Source organism: Diuraphis noxia, unplaced genomic scaffold (genome assembly GCF_037042655.1).
Source record: "Diuraphis noxia isolate RWA-SAM2 unplaced genomic scaffold, SU_Dnox_SAM2 contig0003, whole genome shotgun sequence".
Taxonomy (NCBI): domain Eukaryota; kingdom Metazoa; phylum Arthropoda; class Insecta; order Hemiptera; family Aphididae; genus Diuraphis; species Diuraphis noxia.
The window spans coordinates 35,159,001-35,175,444 of NW_028301713.1; the positions used below are offsets into that span (position 1 = coordinate 35,159,001).

General features: G+C 28.3%; 1 protein-coding gene across 4 annotated transcripts; it reads left to right on the forward strand.

Moving 5' to 3' along the window:
• Positions 1-1,354: 1,354 nt before the first annotated feature.
• LOC107170745 (uncharacterized) lies at positions 1,355-13,980 on the forward strand. Of its 4 annotated transcripts, XM_015520936.2 has the most exons (9): positions 1,356-1,828; positions 4,057-4,163; positions 5,095-5,166; positions 5,494-5,576; positions 7,217-7,352; positions 7,417-7,435; positions 8,779-9,925; positions 10,481-11,452; positions 12,354-13,980. In XM_015520936.2, exons 3-9 carry the CDS (start codon positions 5,164-5,166, stop codon positions 13,411-13,413), a joined length of 3,420 nt encoding a protein of 1,139 aa, XP_015376422.2. In that variant the 5' UTR covers positions 1,356-1,828; positions 4,057-4,163; positions 5,095-5,163; the 3' UTR covers positions 13,414-13,980. The 4 variants fall into 4 exon arrangements, with proteins under 4 accessions (XP_015376421.2, XP_015376422.2, XP_015376420.2 ...); XM_015520935.2 differs by lacking the exon at positions 5,095-5,166 and having other exon boundaries at positions 1,355-1,810; XM_015520934.2 differs by lacking the exon at positions 5,095-5,166.
• Positions 13,981-16,444: the final 2,464 nt, after the last annotated feature.

Genomic DNA, 16,444 nt, shown 5'->3' on the forward strand with positions numbered 1-16,444 from the left:
GTCGTCACGAGCGCAACTAAAAATGTTGGTTGTAAGTGTCGTATTTTGGTTGAATTTACGAAATTTTTTTTCAGCGTACGTCTATAAGGACTGTCCGAAGATCCAATAGCAAGTGTGCTGTATCGCCGTCCCAAATTGGACAATCCTGGCGCGAAGCTTGGCCTCTACCGCCATGTTGGCTTTCAGGTCGGCCTGCAACCGGATGTTGTCCTCGCACAGCCCTTCGACGCTGCGCGTGACCGGTTCGCAACCCATCGTCGCTCCACCTCCAGCTCGGACGTCAGTCGCTTGGCCACCGTCCGCAATTCCGCCTCTCCGCAGTCCCGCCACGTCCGGTCAGCTTCGGCGAGAACCGTCAAGTGTTGTTTGCGCACTGTTTCAAATTCTAGATCCGTTCTTGTCGCCTGAAATACGAACAGATATTATTATTTTGTATTAAAATATATAGTTGAAGTACCCCACCTATATAGACATTATAGTGTATATATTAATTATAATGGTCGACGACTGTTCAGTAAAGTTTAACGTTTTGTTGATATATATATTTACGGTAGGTTTCTGCGATATATATAGCTATATTGCTATATATACATACGACTTTTCCGTACTCGCATATACATAATACATTGCAAATATTACCCTATGGATAGCATAAATATATAATGTATAGACATATATTGTTTGTAACGCCGTGCCAGTTTGTGTTAAACTATTTATTTTTATTTTGTTTTTTATTACGAGTATACCCGATCGTTCAGTCAGTGGAAATTGTGTGTAGTTTGAGAGTGTGTTGTGCAACATAGAACAATTATTATAGTGCAACCAGACTGTATAATATTTACAACCATGGACAGACAATCCACGGTGGATTGTACCTTGGCCCTTGGGAGACTTAAGGTTTATACCATACTTTTGGAATTTGGACCAAAAGTCCCGGCGTCGGTTCATCGTTAACCAATATTTTCTTATTTTAGTTTACGTATTTTATTTTTTATATAATATAATACTATACAATATATTTCTATAATTTTTATAATTTCTATAATTTTTTTTTTTTAATATTTCAAATTGAGTAAAATTCCCTGTATTTTAATGAAATAAGCTTCAAATTCCCATTTTTTCTTTTTTATACATTATGACGTAAAATTTCCCTGCGCACAGGGAATTTCCCTGTCATCTACCATCACTGGCTGCACGATAGAAGTTAGTGGCAGCACCGTCAAGCACAATATAGATAACAAAGAAACGGCTTTTTCGGCGAACAAGAAATGTGGCGGGCGGCAGCGCTGCGGCGGCACATTAAACAATGATATATTTAATATTTATGTCCTATGGCCCCTATGCTCCAGGTATAGTCTATATCTATAGTCTATACGATATTATACGGGCGTACGGATACCTATACCGGCTATACCGCCATTTTAAATATTTTAATCAATAATATTTCATTTCCAATGATTTGAATTTTCCATGTGACCATAATATCTAAATCTAATATTTTTTGTCAATTTTCAGAATTTTCAATTTTGTTTATAAATTATTTCAACACTGCTATTTTACTAAACAGTTCACTGGACTTTAAAGTTGTATTAGTTTATTCTATCTTGTTTGTATAGTTTATTGTGGACTTACCAAACTTTGTTTTATGTCTGGAATTCTGGTACTTAAATTGTGTTCCGTGTGCCTTGAGTTTTAAATCCGTGTCTGCTACTATTTAGATTTCTCCGTTGTTGTTTACCGTATATTAGTGTGCCGTGTGACTGTGTCTTCTATTGTCCCAGTCGGATATTACTATAATTATTCTTTGTAGGTAATAGATATATCTTTTGTAAGTATAAAAGTCTATATTATCATTATAAGTACCTAGTTTCATTTAATTGAAATGATGTTACACTTTCATGTGTATAAGCATGCGTATATCGGCTTATAAACACCTTACATACCAAATTATGCATTTTGAATAATCCAACTCTAGTATGTTCTATATTAAAGTGAATTGACTATTAACACATTTAGAAATAATAATTTTATCTAGGTACCTTATAAACCTTTATTTTTTTATATTTAATTTTAGAGCTAGTTTTGAGCATCTTGAAAAGTACAAATATTTACAATATTAAGATGTGATTTAGCAGCCACTTAATATGTTTTTTAAATTTTAGTTATAAACAACAAACTTATAAAGTTATCTTAAAACTGTTCGCTGTTCCAGCTATTCCAGGCTATTCTAAACTCCCCAGTAATAATCATCATCTTTGAATTTGTTTGTTTTTTTCTAAACAAAATCCCTCATGCACAAAAACTCAACACATTAATATAATTTAATGATTAGGTAGGTAACTCATGAATATAATTTAATGGTTTTTTCCTATGGTAACTTATAATGTGCTCTAAAGTACTTAAAAAGATAATAAGTTTAATGGTATTCTACTTGTCTGACAAAAAAAAAGGGTATTCATGTTGATGCTGTCTACTGCCGCCTATATATATATGATTTTGGTCATTATTTTGGTTTAAAACTTTGAATTATTAAAACAATGCATGGTACATCTCCATCATTGCGGCCTTCGTATTTGGCGGAACAATGATGGCGTCTAAAACATAAGAATGACAACATATTTGATTGTTTTTTAAGAGATGTGAAATTATATTGTACCTACCTAATTTAAATTGATTAATGCATATTTCTATATAATTTTACATTTTTGTCAGTTAGTTTTTAATATATATACTAATTCAATTTATCTACATTTTATTGTATTATTAAATATTATATTGAAATTCTACATTTATGTATTCATTCATATTTTTAACTATCCGGTAAACCGCATGCATGGTAGGCAGACGTCAAATGTGTGGTAGACCGCATACGACATGAATACCAAAAAAAGTCTGATGGAATAAAAGCCAGTTAAAAATGAATATATTAATAGACTTTTGTTCGGGGCTTCAAGTATAATATTTCAGTCTGTGGTCAAAGTCTTATTTTTTATCATTATTTAAATTTATGATTAATTACCTAATTAGTTAGAAATGTTCAAATAATATAATTTTATGTAACCATTTGTTTTTATGTAAATAAATGACAAGTAAAATAATTTTTATTGTAATTGGTGGTTAATGTTATTTAGTATATTTTGATATATTATATTTCAGTTGCCTGTTATAATAAAATATGGATGGTTGGGATTACTGGCTAAAGCCTGTCACTACTGAACTAAATACGTGGAATGCGTGTATTAATCAAAATATAATCCTGGTAGGAAGTCACCATATGCATTTCAAATTATGGGAGAACATAATAGAATTTTATGTGATGTATGGAAATTGATCATATTGTTAATATTAAATATCAATTTGGAATGCATATAGTGGCTTTGTATATGCACATTTTATATATATGAATATTTTACATGCTATGTATTCCATGTATCTTGTATACTTCCCTCCACCAGCTAGGTTGAACTAGATCCTAGGAAACGCAAATTTTTTATCAGTTCTTTTTATATTTTAATAGTTTAAAGCTAATGACAACAATTTTGTTTACATATTTTAACTAAATTTAACATTTATTGTTTATTATACATTTATTCTATGCCTAGTGCCTACTTATCTTTTCAAAACTATTAGATATTAGAATATTAGTATAATCAATAATATCAAATAATATATATTATATTATTCACTCTAATATGCTGCGTTCCCACGAGGCGTTAATCACGACAGTGAATCACGCTTTCGTGAAATACACTTCTGTGTGAACGCATAGTCGTTTAACTTTCTTTTGTGAGGAACGGCGCACGACTCAAGCGTGGATAGATCAACATGTTTGATTTTCAGTCGTGATATACCGTTCGTGAAGCAAAGATGTCGTCACAGCAACGTGGAATTATTAACATTATTCCATTATCAAATTATTAACATTTGATCAATTCACATTTTTGTGAGTGTCATGAACAAAAGTTGACTATCGTGGTTGACTGTCATGATTAACGCCTCGTGGGAACGCAGCAATAGTCTAATGCATTTATTACAATATGTATCTTGTTTTTGCAGATTATTGTCAACAGTTTGTTCATAAGTGAGTGTGGATCATTATAAGTGGTCCTTATTTGAAAACTAATAAGTGCACAATATTTTAAATTATGAATTCGTTACCTTTTGTAAGTAATATATTAATAATTCAATTATGTACAAGGTGTTTCGCGAGGATTTAACCATTGTAATATACCTTGAAATAATGGAGATATCCAAATTCTGGTTTTGTAATAAGAATCACAGAGACAAGAACTATAATTATTCCATATTTTAATATTTAATAAAATATATTTTTTATTTAATTATTTTCCAAAAAATTGACTATAGCAAATGGCTATAGTTTATTTTTTGACAGTATTGATGTTTCAAAATTTTTTTTTTCATTAATTTTCTAATTTTTAGTTTCAAGAAAAATATATTATATTATATATATAATATATATTTAATACCATAATGTACTAAACATGTGACCCACCGCGCTGCACGCATTCTCGACTCTCGTACAGCTGGCCAAACACTTTCAGTGTGCCTAGTTATAATCTTATTTTATTTCTTCAAAACTAAAAAAAATATTAAAAATCAGGAAATAAATGAAAATAAAATTTGAAACGTCAATATTTTTTTAGAAAAATAAACTACAAAACAGCTATAGTCAATTTTTTTGGAAAAAAAGTACATAACATATTACATGTAATAATACATTTTTAATTTTTTACCAAAATATTAAAATAAATTTAAAAATTAAATAATTGTAGTTCTTATCCCTGTAAGTCTATTGCAAAATCAGAATTTTGGTTTTTCCATTATTTTGTGAGATATTGCAATGGGCAAATCCTCGCGGACACCTTGTATATAGGAGTGTTTGTGACACATTCATACTAACTATGAAATTATAGAAAAATTCTGTTTTTCAATTTAATATTTTTAAAAACTCTAATTAATGAATTATATGAACCTAATAAGTCTTTATTGCTTGACATTTTAATAACTCACCTTTTATATTTTTTGTTCTTCAAAAATCCTATTTTGATATGTAAAAATTAATCAAATTTTCAGAAACTGGCATGACTACCTTTATTAAGAAATCTGTTAAATCGTACATATAAATAAGGAACTACAATTTTCATGGTATGTTTGTAATTGCAATATGTTTACAATTCAGAGTATACTACACCCTCATTTATTGTCTTAGAATTGCATGTGTATAACATCAAATTAATTAAAGTTAAATGTTAACTGTTGAACATTTAACAAATGTATGTGTTGGGTGGGTCCTATAAATGGAAATGGTTGTAAAATAGTTGCCTCTTTTATAAAGCATTATCTTAACATTTTTATTAAGATAATGTTAACTTAATTTTAAGATTTTTTATTAACTGGTAAATTATCAGTATTAGTAAAACTAATTTTATTAATTATGAATATTACATAAATTAATAATTCTAATACTTACAGGATATATTTTGTTCAAAACATTCTGACTGTGAAGCACCAATATCAGTTATTACAGAGATCTTATCTGAAAATGACCCTATAAAGTAAATAATTTATAGTAGTAATTAAATTTTAATATTACTGTGTCTATACTCTGTTCATACTAAGAATCGCTTATGGCAGCGACTCGTTTGCGGCAGTCAGGTGTCAGGTAACACCCATTTGCCACCAATCTATATTCCTGATGTCTGCTGTGTAGTACTGCCTCATTCTGCGCACAAGTCTGCCACCTAAGGCGTTTCTTTTTTTTTTTTAATAGAGTATAGTTTTTATTTATTTATTTTTTTAAATCTAAATTCTTGTATAAATTAAAAGTATAATGCATGAATAATATTTATATCAGGGCTTATTAATTTAATTTAAATTGGATGTGGAATATGAATTCTCAATTTCTGTTGATTTTATGTAGATCTACCGCCTAAAGCTATTTATTAACAGTATTTTGATTTTTGAAAGAAGTGAAAATTTTAGATGTATTATATTTGTTTAAAAATGATTTTTAAGAGTGTAATTTGTATATTGTCTTGTATCCATTAGGAGAAAAGTTAAGGGTAATACCTTCTTTCTTTTGTCTTTATTTTTTTTATTCCACGACAAAATACTCTCGCAAACATATTCTACAACAAAATATAATATAAAAACTGTTGCGATTATAAGTAATAATCGCATTTTATCTGAAGTGAATGTGTTATTCGTTATTTTGATAATGGTATTAAAATGTGTCATTTTATGTCATTGCCTAGTGCCTACAGTGTGTGTTGTGAGTCTTAAAGGTCACCACACACTGCAGTGGTGGCGGTAAAATTCTTTTTGTCTTGGCGGTGGCGGTAAAATTGTGTCCCGCTTCATTTTGCCGTAACCCTCACCGTCACCGCTACCTCTGCAGTGTGTGGCAACCTTAAATTAAACTATTTAATTTAAAATATGCTAAAATTTATCAAAGCCAAAAAGGCAAAAATTTACTAATAATTGAAGGATATTTATTTAGTATACATCAAAAACACTAAAATTTTAATATTTTTTTAAATTAATTAAAAATGTTTTATTTTTATTTTTTGTATTCTGTAAATATATTAATATCCTGGTTAATATCTAATATCTATTTAACTTGTATAAAAAATCAATAACACATAACTTGGTATTACAATAAACATAATAATTTTATACTGAAACATACTATTTTAATATTTTTCTAAACTAATTAATTTGTTTGTATTTTATAAATGTATTAATCTATCTAACTTGTATAAAAAGATTTAAATTTTGAATTAACAGTTATACCGGATGTTTTGTCATGAAATATTTTTGCATGGATATTTTAACGTGTTACTTTTTTTCTTAGCTATCCTATTTACTATTGGATCTGTTATTGGTTATTAACTATTTGTTTTACCTAATACCTACCTACAGGCCTCCCTCAAGGAGAAGGAGGTCAGAAGGACCCATAGTACTAGGTCCTGCCATTCATGCAAATAATTACTTACATGTATACATTATGTTTTTATACATTTGTACATTATGTGTTGAACTGTTAACTTTAGAATGAGTATGTTAAAAACCGTGTCATAAATGTGGTAGTTAACACTAAACTTATGTGTTATCACACGTTTTATATTATATATGTCTACTTATTCAACTTCTTATTACTAATTTATTTTATAATTAATTGTTTTTGTTTTTAAAGGTTTGAAAAAATCTCCAATGAATTTGAACTTTTAGGATTTACAAAAGTAAAGGATTTGGCGCGAGCAACTCTTGGAAAAGCCAGCTCAATGAAATTGTGTGGCGATTCTCTAACACTTCTTTATGGAGCTATTGAGGTAAAATTTAATAATATTTGATATATTTTAGATTATATTTTTAAAGTTGGATTTTTTTTTTCAGATTTATAGCAAACACTTAGGTGAGTTATTATAATTTACTAATAATTATTTGTTTTATTTTTTTAAATGTTCACATTTATATAAAATTTCTTCTAACTGCTTCCCCTGTCTGGTTTTAATAGGCTTTAAAAGCAAATTGATGCTCGAGAAAATTCTTTAAATTTTAAAACTCAGCTTGGCGCTTTAAGAAATATTTTCTTTACCAATTGTATTAATAGTTTAAGTGTAATTTGATCTTATTATTTATACCAGTCAATATAAATTGTGTGCTTACATGTAGTATGTTAACCCAAATTGGACCATCCTGTATATTTTGTCTAGTCAATGTTAAAGCTTGTTTCCTTACTAAATTACTTTGATATATTTTTTTTGTCTGGAATTATCTTGCCAGTAAATGTTCCCAAAACTCCTTCAATACTGGATTTTTAATTTAAAAATCAGAATGTCAGCACAAATTAACACTTGTCATAAATCAATATAAAATGTTGATTACCTGTTTTACCTATAATAAAAAGATGGACCAGTTGTAGATAAAAAATTAAATTAAATTTATTTTTACTTTCTACTAAACTTACAGATAGTATATTTAATAATGGCTACAATGTTGTTGTGGACAGTTTATGAAAAAATCAAAAATTACTTAAATATTTATAAAATACATATAAATTTCTTAATTCATTAAATACAAGGTAATTTTTGCATTTTTCTACTTAATAGAGAGTTTAATGGATAATCACATAATTTATTCAGCTATAAATCTAAAAAAAGTTTGAAGTGTGAATTTTTAATTTTTTACAACATTATATGCACTGGTAACACGTATTTTAGAAGTTTCAACCAATATATTAAATACAAATAACTTGCATTTAATATTGGTTAATAAAAATATAGTGTATTATTTTAAAACAATTTTCCTCATTTTTAAGCTATAATTATTTAACACTGATTCTGTTCTTAATTTTTATGTTTTTACATCCCTCTCAATAATAAAAATGGATGAATTGATAATCCGTTGTCTTAACATATTTGTCTTCTACCAATTTTTAATTTGCTGTATACTTAAATATACCGTATAGGAGTATTGGAGCCAGCATGTTTTTAGTATAAAATTTGTTCAAGTTGAAAAAAGCCTCTTTTAGAATCATTTTTTAAATAAAAACATAAAATTAAAAAAATACATATTACATAATTTAATGAATTTCTCGCATTATATATAACAGTAGTCATGGAATATTAAAACTTGGGGGTACTTCTGTTTCATCTTATTTTTTCGTTGATGATAGATTAAAATTTATTTGAATTTATTTATTAGTGAAATAACTTAATACACAAAATTCTAAAATGTATATGTTATGTTTTTTAGATAATCTTTTAAAATCTGCAAAATTGGAAAATCAAAATGGAAATTTCATCAAAGCTCAACTAATATGTGAAGAATTACTGACACATAATCCGACTGATTTAAATGTTATGTTGCTTAATGCCAGATCATTTTTCAACTGTGAAAATTATGAAAAATGCATTGATAGTTTAGAAAGAGCAAAAAATATTAATCCCGATTGTTTTGAAGTTATAAATAACTTGGCATTAGTTTATTGGAAAAAATCCGAAAATGATTTAGCAAAACAATATTTATTTGAAGCTTGTGAATTAAAACCTTTTTGTGTTGACACATGGACGAATTATGCCGATCTATTATTTATTACAAATGACCTAAATTCAGCTGAATTGGCTTATGAACGAGTTTTAAGTCTAAACCCCGAATTATATAAAGTACGTAATGTGTTTGGAAAACTGCTATTAAAATTAAACAAAATAAAATATGCCAAAAAGCAATTTAAGATTGCCCTCAACAGTGCAACAGAATGTCCAGAAACTTTAAATAATTTAGGAGATGTTTATTATATGAATGGTAAATTTGAAAAAGCTATTTCTAACTATGAAAAAGCTTTAGAAATTAATTCTGATCTGAAGAATACTCATATCAGTTTGGGAATGGCTTATCTAAAAGTCAAAAAATTACAAAAAGCCGTTGATAAATTTCTAAAAGCACTAGAATTAGAATCAGAAAATGTGTTTGTTTTAAAAAATTTAGCAGTTACGTACTGTCATCAAGAAAATATGATATCGTCTGTTGAAGTATTCCAAAAGTGCTTGAAACTTCAACCTGAAAACTATGACTTTAATTTAAATTTGGCTTTGATATATTTATATAACCTTAAAAATCACCAAGAAGCTATAATATATTTTAAAAAATGTATTCAGCTAAATCCTGAAAATAAAGACTTGTACAAGAATCTTTTTACCGCATACCAGAAGTCTAATGATTATCTAAATGCATCTGAGACTTGCATGTCATTGGGTGATTTATATCTGGAAAGCGAAGATCTAGAAAATGCGAGAAACGCATTTATTTGCGCAATTCTTTTGAATCCTGGGAATGCATATGGTCATTGGAAAGTGGGCTTGACTATGTATAATCTAGGCCATTTTGAATTGGCTTTAATCAGGTAATAATTAATTAATATAGTAATCATTAAACGTTTGTCTTGTAACATAGATACTAGTTATTAATTAGTGTCTTTGTAATCTAAGTTAAACAATTTAATTTTCAGTATGAGTTCCACGACATAGAAACGTAATAAAAATTTTTTTTAGTAATTTTCTTTTCTAGTTACTTTTTATATGTAAATTATACATCTTATCTTTATCCAGTATATATGTTAACATATTATGTTCATTTAATTTTTACTAATTTTTAAATGCTGATTATTATTAAATTACAACAATTTAATTTAGTTTTAGATACAATAACTAAAACATGTACACTAGTTTCTTTTCTTCCTTGTCTTAAATTTCTGTTTCCCATAATATTAGCATATACTCTGTTTAGTGAGAGAACATGCTGATTCTGTATATCCCCTGCTTCATTCTGCCATTGCAATCGGTTTATATATGTCATTTATTGAATTTAATACTTGATTTACTTAATTTTTATTATTATTCATTTAATATGCATCTAATCATTTTGAAAATTAATTATTTCATAATTCATTTTTCAACAGGTATAGAAAAGCTATTGAGTTGAAACCAAGCTTTGCCAATGCTTACTGTGATAGTGCAATAATTTATGAAGAATATGGTCTTTCCGAAAAAGCTATAGAATATTATAAAATGGCTATCCAACTGCAACCAGACCATTTAAATGCTTTGATTAATTTAACATATCTTAAACAAAAATTGGGTCAACTTGATGATATTATCGACATGTATCAAAGAATTTTACAAATTGACGAATCAGATGCTTTTGATATACATTTTAATTTAGCAAATATTTTGTACAAAGAAAATGGAAATTTTAAAGATGCTCTTATGCATTGTGAGAAAGCTTTGGAATATGACAATACATCTGTCAATGTTTATATGTATATGGGAAATATATATATAGATTTAAACATGAGTAAAGATGCATTACATTGTTTTTATATGGCAATTCAGCATGATCCACAGTGTTTAGAAGCTTACATTTATGTAGGTTCCATAGAAAAAGATAATGAGAATTTCACTGAAGCAATCCGTGCTTATGAATTTGTATTAAAATTAAAACCAGATCTTCAAGACGTATATTGTAATTTAGTACAATGTTTACAAAAAATTTGTGACTGGTCTAACTATGATTCTCACTTGATTAAGTTAAAAGAAATAGTTAATAAACAACTCAGTGATGATGAAGTCTTATCCTTATTGCCTCATGATTCGTTGATGTTTCCATTATCATTAGAAGTACAAACTAAAATTGCTTCTAAATATGCAAACCATTGTGTTGAAAAATTGAAAAATTCTATTAAAGAGCCTAAACAATTCAGTCATCCAACATCTTTAATATCTTCCAATGGAAATCTCAGGATTGGTTTTATATCAACCAACTTTGGTAAACATCCAATTACAACAATTATGGAAACCTTATCAAGTATAAATGACTACCAAATAGATGTCATTTGTTATTCTATATCGTCAAATGATAATATTCCATCCTGGTAAATATTTGATTTAAATTATTTTAATAAATAGAAGTAAAATTGTGGGAAGTGTGTACTGCTCAGCTGTACTGTAGACCTTGAGTGGGTTTGAATGTTGTTAAATTTGAATTCAATAAGATGATACAATAATTGAACCTACATGAAAAAAGATTCTTCTATTAAAGTTATTTATTTTACTATTAAACATTGATAGGCTGAATTAATTGTTGTCGAAAAAATTTCCATTGAGAACATATGAGTGTATACTTTAAAATTATAAAGTAGGTACGTACTACCCATGAATATTATTATTAAATTACAACTAAACAACTAAATTCAAACAGCTTAAAATGCCTATACTTTATAACTAAACTTTAGATAAACTAACTTCGGTAGTGCAGTGTCTGGCTCAGTCACTAAATATGTTTTCAAAGTGCCAGTACCGATCAGTACCACTAGTTCCTGGACGGGTGACCACCCGATTTTATAGTGCAGGGATGGCAAATAAGTGACACGTTTGCCAAGCTTGGCAAGCAAGAGATTTTTGATAGCACTTGAAAAACTTTAATTTATCCATGCATATTTATAGATTTTTAAGTAACGGCACAGCTAATTTTTTTTAAAAATTATATCATAAATGGGCACATTTAAAAAGTCCTATTTGTCATCCCTGTCTTTGTGACAAATCCTTACTACATTTACATGTGTTAAAACTAACCATTTCCTCCTAAAATAACTAAAGGTTTGAGTTCTAGATTATTAAAGACAAAAACAATAACTTTTTTTTAAATTCACTCATTGTTTATTAATAAATTATCTATATTATTTTTCTGTCAACTCTTTTAATAACATTTAATCAGTCAGCCATTATTATTATTTAATATATTAATTAAATAAAATTATGTTTTTTTGATTTCAGGTTTCATCTCTTTGAACACCACAGAAATTTGTCTCAACTCAAGGTAATTGATGCTGCTAAAGTTATAAATAATGATGGAATTCATATATTGGTTGACATGAGTGGTTATACAAAGGGTGCCCAAACTGAAATATTTGCTTTGAGACCAGCTCCAATTCAAGTTTCTTGGCTTGGTTATCTTAGTACTAGTGGTGCGACATTTATGGATTACTTGATTACAGATAAAATATGTTCTCCGCCTGAATTTAAAAATTTATATACTGAAAAATTGGTGTATACAAATCAAACTATTTTTGTTGGCGATCACAAACAGAAGTTTTCTTATATACAACAGCAACCCAAAGTAGTCACAGATACAAATAATATTATGCATAAAGGGATTTATCTTAATGGAAACAATGTTAATGAATTATCATCAGTTGAAACCAAGTACATTGAAAAAGAACTCGCAGCATCTGTGAAATCTTCCTCTAGACTAACATTCAACTTACCAGAAAACGTGGTTGTTTTTTGCAATTTCAGTAAACTGTATAAAATAGACCCATATACTTTATGTATGTGGCTAACTATTTTAGATAATGTTCCTAACTCTGTATTATGGCTTCTACATTTGAATGATGTTGCTGAAAACAACTTAAGAAAATTTGCTGATGGTTTAAATTTTGATACATCACGCATAATTTTTGCTGAATTTATTCCTAAATATCAACACATGAATAGAATCCAGTTGGCTGATATATATTTGGATACACGTTTGTGCAATGGACATACAGCTTGCTTGGATGCATTATGGGCTGGAGTTCCAGTAATAACATTACCCGGAGATACATATGCATCTCGTGTAACTTTTTCGCAACTAACTACTTTAGGAATTATTGATACTATTGCTCATAATGAAGAGAATTATATTGAAATTGCAATACAATTGGGGTTAAACAAACTCATTTTAGAAAATATCAGAAAAAATATTAGGGAACTTAAAATGCATAGTTATCTGTTTGATATGAATGCTTATGCGACAGAAATTATTTTAATCTTAAAAAATATGTGGAATAACTAATCTGTAGAACCGGCTCAAGCAAAACTAGTGCACTAGGCAAAATCTGATTTTGTTGCCCCTAAAATAATGATATCACCATTTTAAAAATGCCCCTCCCTACTAATTTGCTATTCTAATGTGCCTATGTTGCCTACTTTCTTGAGCCGAGCCTACTACTCTGTTTTTCATGGATTAGGCAAATAGAAGTGTATTTTTATTTAAAAATCAGTTGTTTAAGTTAATTAATTCGATTTTTTTTTGTAAATAGGATACATAATGTGTATTGTTTTTTTTTTTTTTTTTTTTGTATTAAGCATCAACTACACAGCTTAATACAAAAATTTTACATATTTACAATTTAAATTTTGCTATTCAAATCAATATTGTGTATTGTTTTATATTTAATCTATTCTGTGATAAAAAATTTTTCAACTGTGTATTTATAGTAATATTAATTTGTAAAAAATGTTATTCAAAATACTTCTACTAATAATAAATTTACAATAGTAATAATATTTATATATATAATCTATAATCAATGATAACCGTTTAAACATAAAAATAATAAAATCAATTTTCATGAGTTAAGACTAGATTCATGTCCGAACTAGCTGGCAACTACTGATTGTCCAAAACTCCAAGTGACCTAAATACCTAATAGCAATCCATATTATTTAAAAAAATAAGCTATAAATACCTTCCTAGTATCAAGGAATCTTTTTTTTTTAATTTTATTGAAAATGGTAGTTATTGAGTCTAAAGAAGACAACCAAGAAACATTCATTTTTATGTATACGCTTGCTGAATTACACATCATTGCCCCGGACTAAAATAAATTCGATTATGCAATCCACTTTTGGAGGGTAGTAATAAATTAATAACTAACAAGAAGTGCTGGTTATGAAATCCAGATAGGTAATTGGATCAAACATTATTAATCTATTTTTACCGGATAAGGTATACTTCTCATTTAGTAGGTAATTCAAACTGAATTCTGATATAAATATATAAACATTCGTTTTGCTTATAAAAACATTTATAGTATTAACTAATAAGCATGGGCGCAATTTCAATAATAAAAACTAAGGGTGCTTATGCTTTGCATTTTGTCACTTTAGTTTTTTTTTTTTTGAAAGAAGAAGTTTTTGATACAATAAGCACGTGCATTATTTGAAAGTGCTAATTTTAAAATTGAGGGGTGGGGGTGCTAATACCCCCTAAGCCCCCCCCCTATTTACGCCTATGCTAATAAGTAACTTTTTGCTTATATGAACCGATTTCTAACAGAAATAAATGAATATGGTGTAATATTTGAATATTATTAATAGCGGGTAATGGGGTAAGTCACCCTTTAACAAATGTTTCGATCTAGATATAGGTATTGTTAAAACCGATTTCCTCGAATTGTAAAAATCGGTCGAGTGTTATTTTGATTCCAATTCCATATTAATTGTCAATGTTTTCAATTTGTCTTTTATATATAACTTGCTGAATTACTCGAGTTAGGTACTCTGAATTACCGTGCTTTCTCAAAATGAAATTATTAAATCAACACACATTGTTGTGTTTCAAAGAAGAAAAAAATGTATTTTACATAATATGCTATCAATTGCTAAATACTTGTACCCAGTATTTATTACACTCGTCATTATTTCATACATTTTGTGGTAGTAGTAGCTGAATTATAAATAAAACAAAAATAATAATATTTACAAGTGATTCTATACACATATTGTTATTAAAAAATTATTCTATAATTATAATTATAATTTCCATAATTTAACTTTACTTCTGAATATTTACAAATGATTCTGTACGTAGTTGCTCAATTCTAATATGGATTAAGTCAAAACCTCTTGGTATAACGGTATAGGTACCACATGCAGAGTTTTGTTTTGTGGTACATAAACGTATAAATGGTCAGCCTGGTCAGGTGTTTCGACTCTAGAAAATGCCACATACAATCGTCCATGTGAGAAACAGTTTTTTTTTTCAAATTTACACCACAATAAGTTAAAGTCTGACCTTGGACTTTGTTTATTGTCATTGCAAAACAGACTTATTGGAAATTTCTAAACTATCTGGAAAATTGTCGGGGTATAATGGTATTTTTGGTTAAAATATTTTTACTCCTGTAGAGGTTGAATTTGAAAATCCTTAGGGGTTTTTTGCATCATAAATTGAACTTACTGATCAAATTTCATACTCATAGTTGTTCCATTTTAACCATCTAACCACTGTTTCACTCACAAATAATATGGCTTTCTATTGATAAAATGGTTTTTAAAATCGATTTTGTAGGTCCAGAGATTACCCCCTACAAGCTCACGGATCCCCGTAAAAATCAAGATAATAATTTCCGAGAGACCGAAACCCGTACTTTTCAGGATAGAATTTATCAAGGAATAACTTTGATGAATGAATGGTAATTGGTAATTCATAGAGAAGTATCGTTTAAATGAATATATAAATTGGGACACAATTTTTCGGGATTAATATTGGCAAGAATCCGTACTTTTCAAGACAGATTTTATGCCGCAACTAATAAAAATACAATCCCCTCAGACAAAAAAATGAAAATTCGGATGACGTGATGACACTCGGGAAGGTATTTAGAACAACTCGGTGAAAAAAAATTGGCAAAAAGTTAAATAGCAGCGTCGTCACAAAATGGGAACAAAAATAAAGCATGTTTTTTATATAGCATGTTTTTTTGTATGTATTATGAAGGATAATAGCTGTTACCCGTGTGGCTTCTCGCCTAATACTCTACGGTTTATTCTATTTGGATTTGACAAAATAATGAGCACTGAAATTCCACTAACACTACAAGAGTGTTGCACTAGTTTTCTATAGGTACCTATATTGAATAAGAAAAAAAATCATTATTATCGGATTTAAATAATGAATAGAATTTTTTTGAAAATAATACGACATGACATTGGGGTCATTATAGAGAAAAATGTTTCATATTTGTAAAATACACCTATTGCACTCACAAAATCTATTAATTTAAGTAGCTTTTTGAAAATGATGATCTTGCAGTTTTTTT

Bases quoted from the DNA above. Each gene is read 5' to 3' on its own strand.
- LOC107170745 (XM_015520935.2), top strand. The intron at 5,577-7,216 runs GTAAATAATTTA...TTGTTTTTAAAG, and splicing joins TCTGAAAATGACCCTATAAA to GTTTGAAAAAATCTCCAATG. The intron at 11,453-12,353 runs GTAAATATTTGA...TTTTGATTTCAG, and splicing joins AATGATAATATTCCATCCTG to GTTTCATCTCTTTGAACACC.